At 45.5% G+C, this 23,779-nt stretch overlaps 1 protein-coding gene across 22 annotated transcripts in view; it reads left to right on the forward strand.

Moving 5' to 3' along the window:
- NRXN3 (neurexin 3) overlaps window positions 1–23,779 on the forward strand; it is a 1,811,822-nt gene that overhangs the window by 114,294 nt on the left and 1,673,749 nt on the right. For all 22 annotated transcript variants that reach the window (XM_027552545.1, XM_027552555.1, XM_027552571.1 and 19 more), the window contains exons 3-4: window positions 2,179–2,196; window positions 23,299–23,328. In XM_027552545.1, the coding sequence (XP_027408346.1) occupies window positions 2,179–2,196; window positions 23,299–23,328 (48 nt within the window). The remainder of the gene's footprint in view (window positions 1–2,178; window positions 2,197–23,298; window positions 23,329–23,779) is intronic.

A 23,779-nucleotide genomic window follows, 5' to 3' on the forward strand; every position in this document is an offset into this window, starting at 1 on the left:
GGGAGCCATCTGGTCAACATTTTTGGGTAATTCTGTCCCTGGTAATTCAAACTGATAACAATCAGCGCAGCTAACATTTATGCAATGTTTGCCTTGTCCTGAGTTAAGTGGTTTACAAGTATTTAATCTCTTTTAATTCTAGTAACACTTACATGGGGAGGCTTTGTTATCTTCCCATTTTATAACTGAAGAAAACAACTCAGAAGTTCAATGATTGACCCAAGGTCATCGAGTGGGTCGGGATCTGAACTTGGACTATCTGTCTCTGTAATTTAGGGTTGTAACTATAGTGCCCAAATAGGCAATTTAGTGTTGAATGAACTTTGGGGCTCCAAGGTATCCTATCTCCCTTGTGTCTTGGTGACCCCAGAGAGCGTGTTTCTATGATAATAGTGCTGACCCTTTCACCACTGAACTCTACCACGTTGAAATAGTTCGATACCCTGTTTAATGATGGGGTATTCTAACGACCACTGTTCTAGGCAGTCCATCAGTCATAGTTAATGACCTTGCTTAGTTATTTATGCAGCATGTTTCCCTTCCCACCTCTTCTATTTTGGCTCTTCCTCTTTGCTGCTACTCCACCCCTGAATCTAACAAGTCACCAGAAAACCTGGAAGGGGGTGTGGCGGAGGAATGATTCAGAGCTCTCTATAGTCTCATTGGGAATATACAGTCTTCAGGAAATGCAGAGTGTGGGCTGGAGAAATGCCCAGCTGTTGCTGTGGGTTAGGTCAGTGCCTCGATTTTCCTGGGGGCAAAAGCCCTAAAGAACCTGTTGCCCAAAGAACCTGCTGGAATTTAGCAAATCTGTTAGCCACAGGTTAGAGGTACACAGGATAATCCATGACCCCCTTGTAGGGTTATCTGGGAGTCAGTCTCTCACCGCCTTCCCTGTGGCTTCAGGGGCTCACTTGAGCTTGCAAACTGAATTGATGTCACATGCAGCCTAGAGGGACCTGGATTTCAGTCGAATGAAGTATGGATTGGGTGGGATTCACGGGATCCAGGGCCTCTCCTAGGATCTGTTCCCTGAACTAGCTGTGTGACCTTGGACAAGACTCTCAGCGTATTTCATCCTCCATCTTAATGAAAAAGAATTAAACTAGACAGCATCCATGGATGTCCCAGACCCACTGTTGTCAGTGATTCTAAGGGGGTCACCCAGGTTGGCCTGGATGGCCAGTGGTTTCCTGAAGTAGCCCCGTTTCTTCTCCCGAGCCGTAGGCTATCTTACCAGGTCAGGTCTAGGGATTCTATTAACAACAAGGCTTTGGCTGCTCTGGGTTGGGCTTCCCCAGCATAATTCTATTTTACATTTGAGGGGAGGAGGAGGAGATTGTGTACATGGAGATGGTGGGCATGAACCCGTTCTTCATTTTTTGAAAGCTCATTGGTTTAATTCAAATGTCAACCTTCCCAGAGCTGGATGTTTATTTGTAGTTGTCAGAAGTGATTTCCAATGGCAATTTCTGTCATTAATGATGGGGTGAAAAGCAAGGAGAAAAATGAAAGGGAGAGGCAGAATTTCAATTTGTGTGGCAAATGACCTACTCACACACAATCTCATACACACACACTGCTGTCTGTGATGAAGAATGGTCACTGGGAATCCTGGGTCGGGAGGGAATTATAAATGTTTTGTGACCTTGTGTCCTTCAGTACTATGAGCTGAACGACGCTGCAACTTGCTGTTAACTCTTATACCTCTTTTCCTATGTTCCTTAAGGGAGTGGTTTATCACTGTTTTTCTCTCTGTGCAGAAACCTTGCTTGACTTCTTGTCCAGTGTTCTGCATCCGGAGGGGAGGAAAACTGTTTGGGTGTGGGTATGCAGAAATCAACCAGAATATTTTAACCAATATTCTTGCAGGATCCCGGTCTGCTTGGCTCTTTGTGGCCCTATCTGATTCCTGGAGGATGTCTTTCCGGACAGATGCGAAGTTCAGCTCTCTTGCTACATGCATAGTGGAAAGGGAGCTTGGCCCCTCGGCTTGCATGGGTGGCTTTTGGGTGAAGGTAGAGCTAAATGCTCAGAGTCTGAGCATCTTTGAGGTCTTGCATGAACTTGATGGTCATGCAAGGGCACGTTGCATTGTGTGTGCGTGTTGCTAACACTCTTCTTTTTCTCCCTCTTTCTCGCCTCTCTGTTTCCCTCCCTTTGAAAATGCTGCCACAGATGTCAGTCAAGGTCCAGGTGAGTCTTTGTGTTTGCACAGCTGCTGTGGAAATTTCCCCTCTGCCAGATTGTGCATGGTTTGACTCTGAGTGAGACCTTTTTCTAGGGACTCTACACAGAGCAAAAATCTGAACACGTTGCATTTTCATTGATTTAGGTTTATGAGACGTGCCTTCACGTCTTGATGAATTTGTATTGGCTACAAATTGATGAATTTGTATTGGCTTTGAAGAACCATTTTCAAACCAAAGGAATGTGGTTCCCATACTTATACAATTACTATCTTCTGATTAATATTTCTGGGTGAAGAAAAGAAGTGGAAATTGAGCATTTTTTGAAAATATTTTAAAAATATATTATTAGGATATGTATTCTCCAATTTAGTAAGCATTTTTGCCTTGTCTTCAAAAATCTACTTATCTTTAAGCTACTATCTTATAGCTTTAAGTGGTTAAAGGTTGAAAATATGACATACGTAGCATGGAAAATACAATGTGGGTAAAAGAAGGTTTCTTTCTTTATATTCTAAGAATTGACTTTACTTTTCCACAATGGAAAAAGCAATATTTTTTTCTAATGGTTATATAACTAGTACATGTTCCCTGTTTAAAAAAAAAAGAATAAATGAATGAAAAATAGAAGAAAGAATAATGATTCTTGTCATTTTCGTCAATGGACAAATGAATATTCATCCAGAGTCCTAATTGTAGGCAATGTGTGTTTATAGACAGATGTATGTGTACACACAAACATAGACTCATAGGAGACGAACAACCATTTATAGATAGATGATAGATATCAGGTGATATCTATAAATATCTATCTGTAGATGATAGATGATCAGGTGACTTCTGATGGTTTCCCACCACACTAAATGGTATAGAACTTTGGGTTAAGAAGAATAACCCTACCAAATAAGAAGCGGGTATCATCTTTCTTAGGTATTTTCACATATATTTTCTTATTTAATCTTTTTAACATTTAATTCTCATAGCATCAATAGAGGAGGAGTATTGTTAAATACATTTTAATGTGAAGGAAATATAGGGCCTGATAGGTTAAGCAGCTTGTCCAAGATCATAGGGCTTGTCAGAGGACTGGAGTTTGAACTTGGGGCTTTCAGACTGCAAAGCCATGCATACTCCATTGGAACATGTGGGGTCTCATCCCTGAATTTCTTCACTTGAAGATCTCGTAAGTATTTCCTAATAGGACTATCATTTATTTTTGCTCAGAGGTAATGTGACTTTATCTGTAGCAGCCTTTCCAAAGGACTTTATCCTTTATTGATTTTGAATATGTAAAAGAATCACCCAGACTTAAGTGGAGTTTCTGACCATTGGTCTCCATGCCATCTTACACAACATAAAAGGGTAATACTGTCATCCCTAGCAAATACACAGGGCTTCCCTGCCTCTGTTGTCATCTGCCTGTCACTCACCTTTGAAAATAAGCAGAGTTTGAACCAGAGCGCAGGACAGAATTTTCTAGGAAGATATCATTTAATTTATTCTATATAATAATATTTTAATTCAGCCATTCACTGAGCTAACATTTATCAAGAACCTACAATGTACCAGGCACTGTTCTAGGCACTAGAGATGAAAAAGTGAGCAAAACAGAAGCTCATCCCTGTCCTCATATATCTTTTACTATAGATACTATAGTAAAAGTATCTATAGACAGAGGAAGACAAAGAACTGAAAGGCTTCCCTGGTAGCTCAGCTGGTAAAGAATCTGCCTGCAATGCAAGAGACTCCGGTTCAATTCCTGGGTCCAGAGGATCCCCTGGAGAAGGGATAGGCTACCCACTCCAGTACTCATGGGCTTCCCTGGTGGGTCAGATGGTAAAGAATCCACCTGCATTGAGGGAAACCTGGGTTCCATCCCTGGGTTGGAAAGATCCCCTGGAGGAGGGCATGGCAACCCACTCCAGTATTCTTGCCTGGAGAATCCCCATGGACAGAGGAGCCTGGCAGGCTGGAGTCCATGGGGTTGCAAAGAGTTGGACACGACTGAAGCGACTAAGCACAGCACAGCACAGGCAACTAAAAATATGTGTGTGTATAGTATATATGTACATGTATATATATATATCAGCATATCTATTGTATCACGTGGTGGGTAATGAGCGCTGTGGAAAAAAAATGAAGCAGGTAAAAATGAAGTTGCTAATTTAAAGAGGGGGGTCCAGGGAGGTCTGTCTCTCTGCTAAGCTGATGTTTTCTAGGATACTTCAAATGAGGGAGTAAGCCCAACACCAAAATTTTTTGAGTGCCATTTGGCTGAACCCCTTCTCTTCCTGGTTCATGGCAGAGATGACCCAGGGTCTTCACCTAGACCTGTGTGTCTTATGTCCTGTGTAGCGGCTCCCTGCTCAGGTAATGCGTGGAGGCCAAACCCCAACCTGCGTTTTGCCACGCCTGCACCCAGAGGGCAGCCTCTGATCCAGGGGCACCTTTCCCTAATTCTCACAGGAGGTGCCACACTGGCCCTGGTGGGGTGAAATGCCGTGGACCCATAGGTGCCCCCTCCATCTCTCCAAAGGGGCAGAGGTCACCCATGAGCCTACCTTAGAAATAGCGGCGATCGCCAGCACAACACCGCACTATCTCAGCCTCACAGCCACTATCTCGTCTTGCTCTCTTGAAAACCCTCCGAGGCACACTGCCTGAGCCCCATTTTTCTGTTGAGGGAGTTGAGGCCAGGAGGTGAGGTCCTGAGCCGAGTCCCTTGGCCAAGTGGGGGATTCCAGCCTAATTCTGACCCTTCTCCATTCTGCCCTTGAGGCATCAAGAGCGGATTGCCCATTTTGTCTCCTCACTGACCTTTGGCCTTGTGTGTGTGTATGTGTGGTTTCTGAGCCTGAAGCAAATCGCCGGTCCAGGAACTTCCCTGCGGCCCTTGAGGTGGCAGGAGGCAACCTGCACTGCCCAGCCCTGGCTGAGGTCAGCGGGCCGCCTCCCGCCTCTCGGCGCTCCCGGCCAAGCAATCTGGAGCCAGTGGGGCGGCGGCTCTCAAATGAGAGGCCTTTAGTGGTTCTCTGAGTTTCTTTTTTTTTTTTTTCCCTTCCCCTCAGGAAGACAAATTGGGGATTTTATGACCTAATGTAACTATTTATCCAGGGGCCGTTGGAAGACTGTAAAGGGACGATTGATTAATTGATTAATTCTACATGATGAGGAGATTGGTTAGAAGTAACCCTCCTGTAAAATACAGCTGGAGAAGGGGCCTGGCACTTCTCCTAAGGTCCGGGAGATGGGCTGGGGACTCAGCGATAGTGTCCTGGTAGGAGAAAGAGGCAGGCGGTATTCAGATGGACTTCCATATGGGAAAATGCACAGCCCCTCCTCCTAGTCCTTGGGAGGGAGGTTCAAGATAACGAAGTGGCAAGAGGCGCTTGTGGTGCGCTGACCAGAAGGAGGGGAGGGACCCGCAGCTCTGATGCCTGCCATGCATTCTCTGGTTGACTCTTCACATCAGCCCCTCTGGGTCGGGATCCACACTCCAGAAGAGGACAAGGAGACGCAGAGAGGTCCAGTAACTGGTCACAGTCGCCAGTTGCCGGGACCAACCAGGATCTCAGATCTGTCTGTCTCCAAAGCCTGCGCCTTCTTCTTTAAAAACTCTGGTATTTTCAAGGCAGAGCTGTGTGCATCTTGGGCGTTTTTGCATTCCCAACTCTGCTCGGTGGAGCATGGCACCATAGGAGGGCCTTGGAAATATTTCTCGAGCAGAAAGTATGGCCACAAGCACCAGGGGCATTGTGGGTCTGCAGGGTCTCGAGACACGTTGGAGCTCCAAGGGCATCCTGTCTAAGGACTGCAACTCTCACTTTTCAGAGGAGGAGACGCAGGCCCAGGGAGGGGAAGGGGACATCTCCGAGGCCACGTACCCCATCTGGGGCCCTGAAGGGATTCCTATCAGATGCTGATCCCATGCTCCTGGCCGATAGGGTTTGTCTTTGAGCTGCCCTCCCAGCTCTGCCAAACTCTTAGTCCTCTCCCCACTTCCTGTGTGTTCCAGAACTCTCTGCCAAGGGGAGAGGAAGTGCTTTGGAGGCGAGGAAGAAGACGGGGTGGATGGAGGACCTCGGAGGCAGGAAGCAGGGCTGGGGCCTGTGGATGGGAGACCCCCTCAGGTCCTCTCCCTCCCTGGGGCAGGCGGGGGGCTCTGGCGGGGGGGCCGCTGTTTATAGTGCTTCACTGACAGCATCTCTGCTCCGAAGGGATAATTTCTCCAGCTCAGCCTGCTGATTAGAGCTGGAATTTAAATGAATGACGGTGACCTTGTGGAAGTGCCCTAGTTATTCAGAGGCCTGATGAGGGAAATAGGCCTCTTGCCTCGGTCCATCAGAACCCTGGCAGGTGCGGGAGGAGGGGCACCTGTCTGCCTGGGGCCCGGGGGACCGTGGTCAGCTATGCCCGGAAGCAGCTGACGGCTTGTGCTCAGGCCTCCCTGTGCCTGCTCTGGATCTCTGCCCCTCCTTGTCTTCCTCCTCCCATTTAAGTCATCTCACTGCTGCCCTTGGAGAGGGAATCTGCTGACTTGTCCTGAACCCTGCTATGTCTCCAGGGAGTCCCTCATCTGGCCTGAGGGGTGCTGTTCACAGAAGACAGTGCCTGACACAGCTGACTTGTGTTTATGAACACAGAGGGTTTGCTCTCAAAGCTGGCTGCTCCTAGAGGAGACCCGACCCACAGACCCAGTAGCATTAGCCTCACCCAGGAGCCCATTAGAAAGGCAGGATCTCAGGCCTCTCCCTAGACCTCTGCGTTTGACCAAGGTCCCTGGGGTCTGCCTGTTAGCGCTGGAGAGACACTGACCTAAAATCCCCAGTCTCCTTGGGACCAACAGGGCCGTATTTATTAAGGAGAGTGCAGTACTCTTTTTGCTAAAGCCCTATTCCTGGTTTCATCTGCTGGGGACAGAGCAAAATATCCACTTTCTGGGTTGACAGGAGCTAAGAAGAAGAAGGTTAGGGAAAGAAAAGAGAATGGATGCTGATCCACCACGTGGTCTGCACAGGTCACTGTTTGGGCCCTTCTCATGTATGTGAGGCAAGATAGCTCCCTGCTTTCATATGGCCTTTGAGTTGAGGGCGATTTTTCACTTTTTAAATAGTTGGAAGCAATCAGAAGAAGAAGAATTAGTGATGCAAAACTTTTATAAAATTCGAATGTCAGTGTTTACAAAGTTTTTTGGAACATAGGCCCACTTGTTCATTTCTGTATTGTCTGTAGCTGCTTTGCAAAAGCAGAGGGGAGCTGCTATGATGTAGACACAGCTCTCTGAGCTGCAGAACCTAAAAGATTTAGCATCTGGCCCTTTACAGAGGAGGTTTGTCACCTCTGGCTTAGGGCATAGGCTTGGAGCCAGAGGCAGGTTGACACCCTGTCTCTATCCCAGCACAGCATGGCCTGTTCAGGTAACTTTTCGTTTGTGGACCCTACATTCCTCATCTGTAAAATGGGGACAACAAATACCTATCTCATGTGACTATTGTGAAGATTAAATAAGCTCAAGCAAGTCAAGTCTTTAGAGCAGTGCCTGGCACAGAGTAAGCAATGTATTAATTAGCTACTATTGTAAGTTACCGCATTTGGTTCTTTCCACATGTGTTTCCATTTTACAACTGAAAATACTTAGAGAAGTTTAAAAGCAAAATAAAACATTCTTTTGCCTGTGTCTTGCTGCCCCTCACTGTTCAGAGGCATGCTTCCTCAGCTGTGGTGGTGTTCAGTCACTCAGTCGTGTCTGACTCTTTGTGACCCCATAACTGCAGCACGCCAGGCTTTCCTGTCCTTCACTATCTCCAGAGTTTGCTCAAACTCATGTCCACTGAGTCAGTGATGCTATCTAACCATCTCATCCTCGGCCACCCCCTTCTCCTCTGCTGTAGACCCTTCTAAACTGCTGTCTTCTCATCTCACACTTTCTCGCATCCATCCTGTTCTTTATGCTTTCAGTAAAGAGGTCCCTAAAGAGGTCCCGCCAGCTTGGATCCTGGCAAGCACCACTTTCAAGTGAGGCCAAGACATCCCAGTAAGAGGGTAGAAAGTGGACTGATATGTAGAGAGGGCCCCTCACGTGCCAGGCCTCCACCACTTCACAGATGATAAATATTGGTCTTTAAAACATTATATCCTTTGCCCCAGGCCAGAAGCAAGTATGGCAGGCATCAGGATTTAAATGCAGTCTGGGATCTCTGCTTTGTCCTTCTGACTCTCTTTGCCTCTCACTTTCCCCAGGAATTGTGTGGCCTTAGGTAAATCATAAGCCTCTCTGGGTATCAGGTTTATTTAAATCAAATGCCCTCTCAGGCTTCTTCCATTCTGAGGATCTGTGATTAGGCCAGTAACTAAGCCCCCTTGGGAAGAAGGACTCAGGAAAATGTCATATCTTCCATTGCTAGAGACTGGCGGTTCCCAACTCCAGTGCTGCCCGGTATATTTTTTGTCTTTTCTTTCCTGTTCCTTTGGGCAACAGTCCCATTTGCTTTTCTCTCTTACTTATTAGAAAAAACATCTGACATTTATTGAGCTTGTATTTTGAGCAGGGCACTAAAGTACTAAGTTTTCATGTCTACCAGTTAATTCTTTTGACGTGTCCAAGATCCTGTTATTAGACCCACTTCACTCAAGAACAAACTCTCAGGAATGCTAACTCATCAGCTCCACCCAGTAAAAAGTGGTGGAGCAGGATGCAAATGTTGATGTGTCTGGCCCTGGGGATGTCTCATACGGAGTTCCATCTAGAGCATCCGCTCCACGAAGGTACACTCCCGTACTGTATGGTCTCGGCCTGGAACAATGCCAGTACATCATAGGCATGGAGTAAATGCTTGTTCAGTGAAAGTGCTCCAGAATCAGCTTTTCACTTTACCCCACGTTCCTTTGAAAGACAGGCTGCTTTTTATTGGGGCTTACCCGAGACAGAAGGTAACTCAGCCTTCTGTGTTCATTCAGTGCCCATCTCTTGGGCTCAGCTCAGTGGAGCTGCAGGCTGTAGGAAATCCAGCACTGCTGTGCGTAATTGGATTGGAAAGGGGCCCTTGGCTGGGCTAACAGCTCTCAGCTCCCAGCCAATTGCCCGGCTGGGGCCCGGGAAGACCCCCTTGGCTCCCATGGCCGTTCTTGATGAGTAAGTGTGAGTAAGGAGCCGCGTCCCAGCGTGCCTCCAGCTTTGGCTAACTCGAAGAAGCAGATCACTTGGCCCTGGTGCCTCTTTGTAGAGCCTTTTAAAGTTGCCTCCTTTACTGTCGTGGCAAGTCCGACTCACCAGCATGCTGGCTGTGGTCCACTTTGTTTCTCTGTTCTGGAGGGCAAGGTCAGAGCTGGAAAAGTCCTGGAAGCGATCCTATAGTCTCAGTGGGTTAGTACTGTCCCTGCCACAGGTGTGGTATGGATATTTGCTGTGCCAGTGATAAGGAGCCATTGGTGGCATTTAGGAGGAAGGACCAATCAACGCTAAATGTGCTGCAATATACGGGAGAGTCTCACTTGAAGACTGTGCTGCTCAAAATGCCATTGGTGAGACCAAAGAGAAACTATTCTGGACCAGTTCTTCCTTGTGTAGGAGAGAAAACGGAGGCCCCAGAACATCCATGTAACTCAGCTGAGTCACCAGCCTATTTATGGCAGCCTCGGAGACCCTCTCATTCTGACGACCTGCCTCGAGAAGTCTAGAAAGGACTTGGGCTAAGCTAGTCAGTTCCTGAGGGCTGGGCCTCAGGAACTAGCAGCTGAGTGTTGAGGACAGTGGGTGCCCTTGTGGGGTCACTTAGCCGACCGTGACCATGGAGGCAGGCAGCTGAGGATGCCTGGGCAGGTGGTCTCCTAGAGCTGCCGGCTTCCTGGAGAAGTGCTGTTGGCAAGAGACAGGAGGGTGGGGGTGTGGAGGAGACAGGGCCTAGATATGCCAGTCTCCTGAATAACAGCAGTGGCTACAAGCTTCCCAGCCCTTCCTGTGTGCCATGAGCTCTCAGAAGTGCTCTTTGTGTGTGGTTGCGTGTGACTGTCACAGTGATCCTAAGATACTTTACATGTGACATGCAGATATTTTACAGGAAAAGGCACAGAATAGTTAACTTGCTTAATATCCCAGTTAGCAAGAGACAGGGCTGGGATTTGCATTCAGATTTTGGATTATTTAGAGCAATGGTAAACATGAAAATTACCCGGGGACTTCCCTCGTGGTCCATTGGCTAAGACTCCGCACTCCCAGTGTGGAGTGCCCTGGTTCCATCTTTCGTCAGGGAACTAGATCCCTGCAGCTAAGAGTTTGCCTGCTGCAACGAAGACCCTGTGTAGCCAAATAAATAATAAAACAGTTAAAGTCACCTGGAAAGCTAATGAATGCGATCCAGTCTAACTGAAGTAAGACGTTGCTCCTAGGTAATCTGATAGGACCAAAGTTTGAAAACCATGTTTTCAAGGAAAGTGAAGGGACTTGAAAGCAGCAGTATTAACCACTATTGTATACCTCCCATGATGGAAGGGAGGATGGGATGAATGATCCCCACTTCGCCTGAGTTCCCATGGCACCTTAGATCACAGAGCTATGGAGCCTGCCTCATTATACCCTATTCAATAGCCAGCTGTTTATTGTCCCCCACGTGTCCACACTGGCCACTGTGGGCTAGAAGGACAGGGAGAGCCCTACTCTTGAGAACAGAGTATGCCTGCACCCCACTACCTGGCATCCTGTATGTGCTCATAAGCTTTGTTATTAGAATCAGCATTTCAGACATGGAAAGGACCCAAAGTTGCTGAGCTCTCTGTGCACCTAAGTTTTGAATCTCTTCCATATGAGCTTATTCAGACCTAAACCCCTGCAATGATGAGGAACTCGTTGCTCCTTTAGCCATTCCGTTTTAGCAGCACTGAATGTTCACAAGCTCTTCTTTATTCTGAGTCACTATAGCTTTCACCACCTGTATTGCTTCCAGCCCTTGGAGACGCACAGAATAGATCTAATTACACTCCCAGTGTTTGAAGACAGGGCTTTTGTCTTTAAGGATTTTCTTTTCTAAAGGCCAAAACATCTCTAGTTTCTTTGGGCATTCTCATACAAGGGTTTTAAGTTCTTTCATCCAGGTCATTGTTCTCTGAAAAATGACAGTTTTCTTTGCATCCTTGCCCACACCACATACAGGTTCATGGACACGTTGCAACCGGTTCATGTTACACTGCTCCTTTTTTCTAGACTTCCTACATCTATTAATGACCTTACTTTTATATAATGACTACAGTATTAAATTGAACTTAACATCACTGAGAACTTCTACTATTTCACGTGTACTGCTGCTAAGCCATTTCTTTCCCTTTTGTATGTGTGCAATTGGTGTATTTGACGTGGGGCCATGCTTTAATTTTGTCAAATTCATCCCTGGATTTTTAAAATCCAGCACACCATAGCCTAGTTGGACACAATTATTTCATTTAACATATCCGAAGTCCTTTCCAGCTTCATGTCACTCTTGAATAAAGAGCTATTTTAGAGAAGTTCATAACATTTGGAGAGTAAGGACTTTCTCTTCTTTGGGAAGTCTTTTCCAGAAGCCATAATTGCTGATGCTTTACCCCTTAGGGGCTTCCTTGGTGGCTTAGATGGTAAAGCATCTGCCTGCCATGCAGGAGACCAGGTATTATCCCTGGGTTGGGAAGATCCCCTGGAGAAGGCAATGGCAACCCACTCCAATACTTCGTCTGGAAAATCCCATGGATGGATGAGCCTGGTAAGATACAGTCCTTGGGGTGGCAAAGAGTCAGACATGACTGAGCGACTTCACTTTTAACCCTTGGAGTGACATGCTTGACTTTCTCTCTCTTTCTTTCATGATATTCATGAAAAAGAAAACCCCACCCCACCTCCATCACCCTGCCCCCCCACCCTCCCAGGTAGGCCAGATTGAGAAGGTGGCTGCAGACATTCTTTCTTCTTCCCTGTGGCTATGCCATATAGATGCCATGGGTGACTCATGGATGCCTCCGAAGAAATATTTTCTGTTCAGTCCAGGCACCATGCTGTAAGAACAGAGTTGGTCTAGAGGCAAATACTGAGTGAGCTAATACAGTAACATCCTGCACAGGGCTTAGTGCCGAGGATGGAGTGTGGTGGCATCATGGAGGGACCAACCCAGAAGCGCTTGCCCTAGAGAACTAGCAACAGGTGTTCCTCTGGACGCCATCACGATCATCAGCCCAACTATTCACTCTGTCCCTAGTATTGTGCAGGGCTTGTGGAAAAGCCAACATCGTGAATGCAAACGGTTGAACTTCCCAAGTGTCAGTGTCAGTTCACGACTGCTGTTGGGTGATTCGGCAAAGCCTTGTTTCATGACTACCTTTTTGATTAGGGGTGGTGGTCTCTGGATATCAGTTTGGACCATTGAAAATTGTCATTTTTGTAGGTCAAAACCAGTCACATATCAGCAGGTTCATATGGTTCATCTCAGTAAGGAGTTGCTTGGCCTCTTCAGAGGTCAGCTTGGTTCATAGAAACTCTATGTTTTGGAGTTGGAATAGTTGTTAGTTATCTTCTAAAACCTCACTGTGACTCTCTTCTACGGCATTCTGGCAAGTGACGCGTCCCCTGTCATTCCACCCTCATCTTGCTGAATGTACGTGCTCTTTTAACTTGGATGTGCAACTTTAAAAATGTTTGAAGGCAGTACTCATGTCCTTATCTAGCTCTCATGTTTGGGCTGTACACAGCTGTTCCTTCAGCCATTCTGCATGTGACGTGCTTTTGGAACTCCCACCATCCGATTCTTCTCCCATGGACCTTCCCACCTCCTTAATGCCCCTCCTAATATATGGCAATGTTCTCTGAACCCAGACCCTAACTTTGGTAGTCAGTGCTGAGAAGAAGTGGAACTGGTGCCTTCTTTTTACTTGTGATTTTTTTGAGGGTTTGTGGGGAGTGTGGGAGGTTGTGCTTAAGGGCCACAATTTCTATTTATCCCCTTAAAATTAAATTTTGCTTTTGTCCACTCACATCTTTGGGACCCTGATTCTCAAGGCTAACGGGTTAGATATTTCTTTCTGCTCTGGTTCATTACAACATCCAGACAGCATGTCATGGTTGTTCTCAGCCAAGTCATTTGTCAAAATGCTAAGCAGGTCAAGGCTCCTCTGTAAGCCACCGGAGAACCCCAGGTAGGACAAGGAAACTGAAGTCCATGATGAAGGTCATGATGCCGGTCAGGGAATTGCCTGGGGAAGGGCTGGTCTGAGACACAGCTGTGGAGGTGGGTGGAGTTTTCCTTCAGGCCCCGCATCCTTCCTTTTAAGCTTCTCCCTCCTGCCCCGGGGCAGTAGACATCCTCAGCCTGTGGCTGCATGTCTCCATCCTTCCTTCTCACACATCCTTGTGCCATTCCTGTCTCTGAAGAAAGATCTTAAGCTTGGCTTCCTGATGGCCTCAGGAACATGGCAGTGCAATGACAGGGGCCTGAGTGCAGTTTGTGTTCAGAGTTGAATTTTAATGAGGGAAGTGGCTTCAGTTCAGTTCAGTTCAGTCGCTCAGTCATGTCTGACTCTTTGCGACCCCATGAATCGCAACACGCCAGGCCTCCCTGTCCATCACCAACTCCCGGAGTTCACTCAGACTCATGTCCATCCAGTCAGTGATGCCATCCAGCCATCTCATCCTCTGTCGTCCCCTTCTCCTCCTGCCCCCAGTCCCTCCCAGCATCAGAGTCTTTTCCAATGAGTCAACTCTTTACATGAGGTGGCCAAAGTACTGGAGTTTCAGCTTCAGCATCATTCCTTCCAAAGAAATCCCAGGGCTGATCTCCTTCAGAATGGACTGGTTGGATCTCCTCGCAGTCCAAGGGACTCTCAAGAGTCTTCTCCAACACCACAGTTCAAAAGCATCCATTCTTTGGCGCTCAGCTTTCTTCACAGTCCAACTCTCACATCCATACATGACCACAGGAAAAACCATTGCCTTGACTAGACGGAGCTTTGTTGGCAAAGTAATGTCTCTGCTTTTGAATATGCTATCTAGGTTGGTCATAACTTTCCTTCCAAGGAATAAACATCTCTTAATGGCCTAGTAACCCCCAGAAAGGACCCAGGAAGGGAAGAGCTTCATATTTTAGTAGAAGCTGGGCATGGAGATGGAGGAGAGGGAGACGGTGACCAGTTATTTAAAACAGTTGCCCTGGGGGCTCCTTCAGTCTTGCTGTACCAGGATCATAAATGAAGTTGAATTCATGTCCAGGCACTATTTTCTGGTCCTGAATTGTTCAAGATGTGTCTTCTTGCTTCTCCACCAGCACTGAATTAAGACAGGGTAGCTAGTAGTTATCACAGTTATCATGCAGCCTGGAGAATCCATCTGCTGGTTTAGCATCTGCATTTCACTGCTTCCTAAGTAGTGAGATTTTGGCTCTAGGTCTTAGCTTCCTTACCTGTAAAATCTACATTACAACAATGCCTTTCCCACAGAGATGTATTTAATGTTACGTGACACTTAGCATGTCTGGTATATGTTAAACAGTCAACAAATACTAGCCACTGGTACAGTTCTGTCCTTTTACCAAGCTAACTGAATTTCCTCTCTTTTAAGTGCTTAACATGCTACAATGCGTATTTTTTTCTATCCCCTTCCCTCTTTTCCAAATTCACAGTCACTCCGCAGACACAGGGTCACTGGGGCTTCTCTTTTTGTCAAGCCCCACCCCTTGCTACCTTCACCATCTCCTTAGCTCCTCCGGAAATATCGGGGTGGATGTTTCCATTACCTTCTGATTTTATGTAATTACTCTTTTTAAAAGTCCTTGTTGCTTCATAAAAATTCAACATTGGCACTTGGCACTTACAGCAATTAGTGACATTTCATTTCTCCACTTCAGTATGGAAAAAGAGATGATATGTGTGGATTTTACAGGGGGAGAAAAGTTATCCTGCAAGTGAATGAGAGAGAAGTCTTGGCAGAGATAACTTGCTTTTTTTCCTTCCCGCATCTTTTCTCCTCCCCCATGAATGACTTCCTCCCTCCCCTGAAATACTTTCTCCAATTACTCAGCCAGAATGAAGGAAGGAAGAAGGATTAAAAACCATCAGAGGGGAGTGGGTTATTACAGGTTTGAGGGGGAGACAGTATTAGCTTCAGTGATGGAGGCCTTCCACTTCTGGCCTGCCTCCTGAACAGTGCATCTTCTTCGCCTGTTCCAGTAAATGGTCTCTATTCTCTATATTAGTCATTTTCATGACAGGCTTCATAATGGCCACAGCCGCTTACAGATGACTGCTTTTGTAGCCATTCCATTCTCTCCAGCTGCAACTACCTCCACAGGGATTTTCCCAAAAGGTGTAACATAGTTTAGAGGGCCATATGTGTATTTTGCATATAATCTACATAGGATTTGCAGCCTGTTCTAAGGTACTTTCTACTTCATATGTCTTACCTATTGGCAGTCTTTTTCTCTTCTTGTTCTTGACCCTGTGGACCACGATCTGTGGGACTCATCTGTCCATGGGCTTCTCCAGGCAAGAATACTGGAGTGGGTTGCCGTGCCCTCCTCCAGGGGATCTTCCTGACCCAGGGATCGAACCCATGTCTTCTGCATTGGCAGGCGAGTTCTTTACCACTAGCGCCACCTGGGAAGCCCATGAACCACAGATAGATAGGCACAGAAAGTGAGGTAGACAGCACTAGAAATTGCCACGTCCTCCTCCAGGGAGAAAGAGTGAAAGAAAGAATGAAAAATATCAGACATCTTCATGGGATCCAGAATGGTCCCTGAACCCAACTAGGTAGCACTTTGACAGAGTGTGACATCTAGCTAGGAGACATTTCAGTTGCTTTCTGATTTTTATAATATTTTTTTTTAAAGGCATTGTAGTTCCATAGGAACTCTGTATAGAAAATTCTCCATATTCTGATGATCAAAGGCTCGTCCTAGGCCAGTCCCTATTCCTTGCCCTCCTTAGATGAGATTTTATGGAATTGGCTTTCGAAGCTTTACTGAAGGTCTGTTGAAATCCACAACCCATGGTGGGATTGTTTTGGACAAACGTGGTGGGTTTTCCTTTGCTTCCCTGAGCCCCCCGTTCCAACCCATGTCTTGTCTTTCAGCATCCCTTGAATATCAGGCTCAGATTAAATGCTGAGCTCCAAGTCCAGCTAGGTGCTAGTGCCAGGGCCTGATGTGTGGTCTGAGGGGCTGCTGCTGACCTTCTGTCTCTGAGATTAACAAGAAGCCCCCCTCCTCTTTTTCTCATCAGCCACACACATATCACACAGCTAGCATAGATTGCTTTTCCTTCCTTGTTAATTATATCCTCAGTGAAGGCTTTTTTTTTTTTTTTTGAGCATTATTTTTCTGTATCTATATTGGAAAGCCATATAGTTCCTTTTTCTTTTTGAATGTAAAATTTTACTTTAATGTTGGAATATGCATGAAAAAAAAGAAGCTCTGGGGTACTTTAATAATCCCCATCCCTCCCAGATTAAGACTCAGGGCTCTGGCCCCTTTTTATTTGAGGCTTCATTCACTTATATGGGCACAGACTCTTCTCTTTCAAGAAGGGGAGATGATACACTTTTACATTTGTCCTGACTCTCTTGCAGAATTATTCCTGTAATGTTAAATGCACCTTAGACTTTTTGCTTCAGTGATTCTTCTGTTTCTCCAGCTTATCATGCCTAAAACAGAATTCATTATCACCCTCATTCCAGATCCATCTCCCAACTCCATCCCACCTTCCTGTCTCTGACTGCGCCTCACTCAGTCTGCCATCCATTCGTCCCCTGAAGCATCTCATCGGTCACCCAAAGCCTGTTGAATCCTTTTTGCCTTTTCCTTCCTGCTGCCTCGATACTAATTTCGGCCCTCTGCCTATGACAGATCTCTATGCCTCTCTCTCTTTCCCCTCTAATCCATCCTGTCCACACCATTGCCAACACGATCTTCCCCAACGTCATTTTCCCAAGGGCATTCTCCTGCCCGTGAGCCGTCGGTGTCTCCCATCAGCTGCAAGATCAAGTCCTTTCTTCTTAGCCTGGAAACTCCAGGCCTTCATACAATGGTCCTTAAGATCACCTTTCACTTCTTCCTTCTGTGAACCATTTGTGTGTGTTCATTGTTATTTTTGATTTAGGTCATACCTGAATGGTCTAGTGGTTTTCCCTACTTTCTTCAATTTAAGTCTGAATTTGACAATAAGGAGTTCATGGTCTGAGCCACAGTCAGCTCCCGGTCTTGTTTTTGCTGACTGTATAGAGCTTCTCCGTCTTTGGCTGCAAAGAATATAATCAGTCTGATTTCAGTGTTGACCATCTGGTGATGTCCATGTATCGAGTCTTCTCTTGTGTTGTTGGAAAAGAGTGTTTGTTATGACCAGTGCATTTTCTTGGCAAAACTCTATTAGTCTTTGCCCTGCTTCATTCTGTATTCCAAGGCCAAATTTGCCTATTACTCCAGGTGTTTCTTGACTTCCTACTTTTGCATTCCAGTCCCCTATAATGAAAAGGACATCTTTTTTGGGTGTTAGTTTTAACACCCAAACAGTGGAAGTGAGAAATAGATTTAAGGGCCTAGATCTGATAGATAGAGTGCCTGATGAACTATGGAATGAGGTTCGTGACATTGTACAGGAGACAGGGATCAAGACCATCCCCATGGAAAAGAAATACAAAAAACCAAAATGGCTGTCTGGGGAGGCCTTACAAATACCTGTGAAAAGAAAAGAAGCAAAAAGCAAAGGAGAAAAGAAAAGATATAAACATCTGAATGCAGAGTTCCAAAGAATAGCAAGAAGAGATAAGAAAGCCTTCTTCAGCAATCAATGCAAAGAAATAGAGGAAAACAACAGAATGGGAAAGACTAGAGATCTCTTCAAGAAAATCAGAGATACCAAAGGATCACTGACCTGGAGCCAGACATCCTGGAATGTGAAGTCAAGTGGGTCTTAGAAAGCATCACTACGAACAAAGCTAGTGGAGGTGATAGAATTCCAGTTGAGCTATTCCAAATCCTGAAAGATGATGCTGTGAAAGTGCCGCACTCAATATGCCAGGAAATTTGGAAAACTCAGCAGTGGCCACAGGACTGGAAAAGGTCAGTTTTCATTCCAATCCCAAAGAAAGGCAATGCCAAAGAATGCTCAAACTACCGCACAATTGCACTCATCTCACATGCTAGTAAAGTAATGCTCAAAATTCTCCAAGCAATATGTGAACCGTGAACTTCCTGATGTTCAAGCTGGTTTTAGAAATGGCAGAGGAACCAGAGATCAAATTGCCAACATCTGCTGGATCATGGAAAAAGCAAGAGAGTTCCAGAAAAGCATCTATTTCTGCTTTATTGACTATGCCAAAGCCTTTGACTGTGTGGATCACAATCAACTGTGGAAAATTCTGAAAGAGATGGGAATACCAGACCACCTGACCTGCCTCTTGAGAAATCTGTATGCAGGTCAGGAAGCAACAGTTAGAACTGGACATGGAACAACAGACTGGTTCCAAATAGGAAAAGGAGTACGTCAAGGCTGTATATTGTCACCTTGTTTATTTAACTTCTATGCAGAGTACATCATGAGAAATGCTGGACTGGAAGAAGCACAGCTGGAATCAAGATTGCCGGGAGAAATATCAGTAACCTCAGATATGCAGATGACACCACCCTTATGGCAGAAAGTGAAGAGGAACTCAAAAGCCCCTTGATGAAAGTGAAAGAGGAGAGTGAAAAAGTTGGCTTAAAGCTCAACAGTCAGAAAATGAAGATCATGGCATCTGGTCCCATCACTTTATGGGAAATAGATGAGGAAACAGTGTCAGACTTTATTTTTTGGGGCTCGAAAATCACTGCAGATGGTGACTGCAGCCATGAAATTAAAAGACGCTTACTCCTTGGAAGGAAAGTTATGACCAACCTAGATAGCATATTGAAAAGCAGAGACATTACTTTGCCAACAAAGGTTCATCTAGTCAAGGCTATGGTTTTTCCTGTGGTCATGTATGGATGTGAGAGTTGGACTGTGAAGAAGGCTGAGCACCAAAGAATTGATGCTTTTGAACTGTGGTGTTGGAGAAGACTCTTGAGAGTCCCTTGGACTGCAAGGAGATCCAACCAGTCCATTCTAAAGGAGATCAGCCCTGGGATTTCTTTGGAAGGAATGATGCTAAAGCTGAAACTCCAGTACTTTGGCCACCTCATGCGAAGAGTTGACTCATTGGAAAAGACTCTGATGCTGGGAGGGATTGGGGGCAGGAGGAGAAGGGGATGACAGAGGATGAGACTGCTGGATGGCATCACTGACTGGATGGACATGAGTCTGAGTGAACTCCGGGAGTTGGTGATGGACAGGGAGGCCTGGTGTGCTGCGATTCATGGGGTCGCAAAGAGTCGGACACGACTGAGCGACTGATCTGATCTGATCTAATTGTTATTTTTACACCATCTGTTACATACCTACCATGTGCCTGGCAGTGTCCTAGGTATTCCAGAAAGGCAACAGGAGAATCCTTACACAAAAGCAGTTAGTGGTCTTGGGAGCTAGGAATGTCCTTCATTGCTCTCAATCCTAAACTGTCTTCCAAGATGGATTTTAAATCCCACTTTCCTCCAGAAACTCTTGCTGTACACCCAGGGCCCTCCTCACAATCCTTACGGATCTTATTGTCTGAATCAGTTGTTTGACACTTAACAATTACCCATCAATTGTTCCTCATTCACTCACAAAATACACACTGAGCACCTCCTGTGTGTCAGGCACTAGGCTTCACGTTGTCTCACACATCAGTATATTTTTACAGTCTAAAAATAACAGCAGTAACTCTTATGTAGCCCTTAGCATGTACAGGCCCTGCTTTACATACATTCATTTATTTAATCCTCAAAACAAACTTTGAATCTGGCATGATAATTATCCCAATTTTCCAGATGGGAAGTCAAGGAACAGAGACGTGTAGCAACTTCCCTGGTGTCACAAACTAGAAAATAACGAAGGTGGGATTCAAATCTGAGGCCCTTGATCTTAGCCCCTATCCTTCACTGTCAGGTAGCCTATGTGCATGTATGTCTATGTATGACTTTGTATGTGTGTGTAAATGTAAACACGCGTGCACACACCTTCCCAATGAGACTCTAAACTCTTAGAGGTTGGCGACTACGTGCCACACTTGTTGCGTCTCAGTGCCTTATGCAGTGTTTACCTACAGTAGGTTCTGGACTCGTTTGATGGTCATTTCTTCCATTCACTTTTGGCGGGGACTTGAGGCCTTTTTCCAGCAAGTAGGAGTGTTTGGGAGTGGAAGGAAGGGGAGAAACAGAATTTCATAATAGACCTAGACCCTCTGGAATTCCTGGTTTCCAGTTCTTAATTCTGCAATCCTCGGGGGTAGATTTGTATAAGAGGAGATACTAATGTAAAAGCTCATGAAAGTGGATTAAAATCCCCTTCTCAAAAAGCAAAATAAAACTCAAACCACATTATGGTTACAGTTTTCTCCCCTGTCTTGTGCTATTTCTTCTTACACTTGATTCTGTCTGTTTTGCTTTGTTGCCTACAACACATCAGGATCCCAGATTTACATTCCTGGCCTAATATTTCTAGTTCAGATTTTTTATAAGTTGAAGAATATGTACATTTATTTTAATCACAAGACTGCAACTACATATGTAGCTTAATAAAACCCGATAAGTACATAGATCCACCGTAGGGTTCCATTAAATATCCAGTTCCTCTTAGTGCATTTATCATACAGTTTAATTTACCAAAATTTGATTTATGTGTCACTCTAAAGGGGTAGCTCGCAAGTTCTAGTGAGCATGAGAATCACTAGTGCAACTTACTCAAAATTCAGGTCCTTCCCCAACTCCTCCCCGAGATTCTAACTCATTCGGACGTGGGTGGGGTCCAGGAACGTTGCTGTTAGTAAGTATCCCCAGGTGGTTAATGCAGGTGTCAGTGAAACGTGCTCTGGGAAACACTGCTTTAAAGATCCACATGTGGTACATAAATGGGACCCGACTCTAGGGGTTTCTCCTTGGCTTTGAATACCCTCTTGCTATCAAGTATCCCATTTCTTCTTCAGTTACAGGTGTAAAATATTGGTCTTTTCTTTTAAAAAATATCTCCTCAGTGGATACATGTATATGTATGGCTGAATCCCTTTGCTGTCCACTGATGTCTATTAACATTGTTAATCTGCTATACTCCAATATAAAATAAAAGGTTTAAATGGAAAAAAAAAAAGTCCCATTTAACAGAATAATAAAAAAAAAGAAATATCTCCCCCGGCTTTATTGAGATAATTGACATATAACTTTGTGTAAACTTAACATATAAACTGTGTTAATTAGATACATGTTGCAAACACCTTCATTTCATCACATAATTACCATTTCTTTTTTATGGTGAAGACATTTAAGATCTACTCTCTAGCATTTATACTTCAAGTGCATAATAGTACTGCTGCTGCTGCTGCTGCTGCTGCTAAGTCGCTTTAGTCTTGTCTGACTCTGTGCGACCCCACAGACGGCAGCCCACCAGGCTCCCCGTCCCTGGGATTTTCCAGGCAAGAACACGGGAGTGGGGTGCATTGCCTTCTCCGACTATGGTCCTATTGCCCTTTTATTTTTAACCTGCATCTTAGGGACCTCTTTAGATCTTCGTATTCTCGTTTCTTGCTCTTGACAACTGCCCTGTGAATTCACACACCTATTCTCCTCCTCTTCCCCCTCCCACATGCCCCACCTGTCTGCCTCAGGCCCTCCCTCTTAGTGTGCTTGATTTGGATGCTGAAGGCAATGGCTTGCTCCAGAAACTCCAGGCATTTTATGAAAGGTTTCTTAATCCTTTCTTCTTTCTTATTATGGCTTCCCTGGTGGCTCAGACGGTAAAGCGTCTGCCTGCAATGCGTCTTTCTTATTATCCCCTCCCAAAAATGACCAATAGTTAATTTTTAAAATAAAACATGAGAATGACTTGCTTTGGCATGATTCCATTCCTCCATGAGTACTAATATGCCAGGCCTTGAGAAATGAATGTCAGAAATGTGCATTTAAAATATGACTATAGTTTAATGAAATTTGTTGAAAAAATGCCTCCATGACATTTATGGCACATGGTATATCTATGTATTTAATATATCATTGATCTTTAAAAAGTCAGTTGCTTGACCCATATTTTGCCTCTGATTACTTTTCTAAATCTCTAGTAATCTCCAAAAACATTTAGAGATTTCCATATTTTAGAGATTTTTCTCCTTTATTAATCCCCTATATCCCTGAATTTTACTCTGGGGAAAGGATCTCCAAATATCTCCAGCAATAATAAAAACAGTGGAAGAGCAGATAGCCAGCACAGTTGGCTACTGGTTGGAAATCTTTTCTTTTAATAGGTTTATCAGGGCTTATGCTTTCCTTGAAGTAATGAGTTCTTAAGAGCCTTGTTGGACTTCAGTAAGAACATAGCGAGAGGTTGTGCTATTTATTGGGACTTCGTGTACCTTCTTTAATCCTTTCAGTGCTCGGCTAGGCCTCTGTGATCAAACATGAGGGACTTTCTAGGAAAAGTTGGTGCTGGAGGGAAGGGATGTGGTCGTCGCTGGGCGAAGGCCAGGATCATACGGAGATGTTTCAAGCTGTCTAACTTGAAAGCAGACACCCATGTGGTATGTTCAGTGTGGTTCAATTTTTGTAGAAAAGACAACTGTATCTAGGGTGGACAGTGTTGGATGGTAAACTCTGGATGCGAGACTACAACTGATTTCTTTCTCTTCTGAATTTTCCAAAGTTTCTACAGTGATCACTGTATGAATTTCTATTGCAAGCTATTTGAAAGAAAGAAACCTACTTTGCCCACATCTGGAGTCTCTTTCCCAAGGGACCTAATGTCTCATAGATTTGTCTCAAATCCTACCTACTGCATAGATCAGTGGCGATGTGGCCCGCAGGTTCAGCAAACAAAAGACTGTCCTTGAACTGGATGGCCCTGGACACCCTGCCCTGCGTCTCAGGGCTCGTTGCATGCTCCTGCGTACATGTGGGTGCCCCCCGCCACTCCTGCTCGGGCATTAAGGGGAGATGGCCTTCCATGTGGGGTTCTAACTTTGTCTTCTTTCTTTTCTCCTTCCCCTCTCTTCTCCCCCTCCTTCAAGGCCTCTCCCACCTCATGATGAGTGAACAAGGTAGGTGCTCTGGGCTCACGGTGCTGCAGCTGCCTGAACTGCTTGCCTTCATGCCTCTGGCTGGTTGCTGAGAGCCCGCATCATCCCCTGCAGGCCGTTTGCTGCCTGTTTCTCCTGCCAGGGGCCAGGCTGGGGGCCGGGCCACCCTGTGGTGGGGTGGGGTGGGGGGCACCTTTCCCATCGCATCGAGGTTCCCCCTGCACCCCCATCATCCCCTTGGCTTCTCCATTCCACTCCCCCATTTGTCATCCTGGGCGCTGGCCCTGCTGGGCTGCCTCCCAGAGAGAAGCATGAAACAAGCCATGACGGTGTCGATAATGGGGGTGAATGAAGCTAATTTCAGAGCACCAGAGCGTTTAACTTCTTCCCTAAGCCTCATGCTGGGGCCCCAGGTTGGGGGAGAGGCGTTGGGCTTCTCTGAATTTCACTCTTGAGTAAAGGTTTGATTTTT

This window comes from Bos indicus x Bos taurus, chromosome 10 (genome assembly GCF_003369695.1).
Source record: "Bos indicus x Bos taurus breed Angus x Brahman F1 hybrid chromosome 10, Bos_hybrid_MaternalHap_v2.0, whole genome shotgun sequence".
Classification (NCBI taxonomy): domain Eukaryota; kingdom Metazoa; phylum Chordata; class Mammalia; order Artiodactyla; family Bovidae; genus Bos; species Bos indicus x Bos taurus.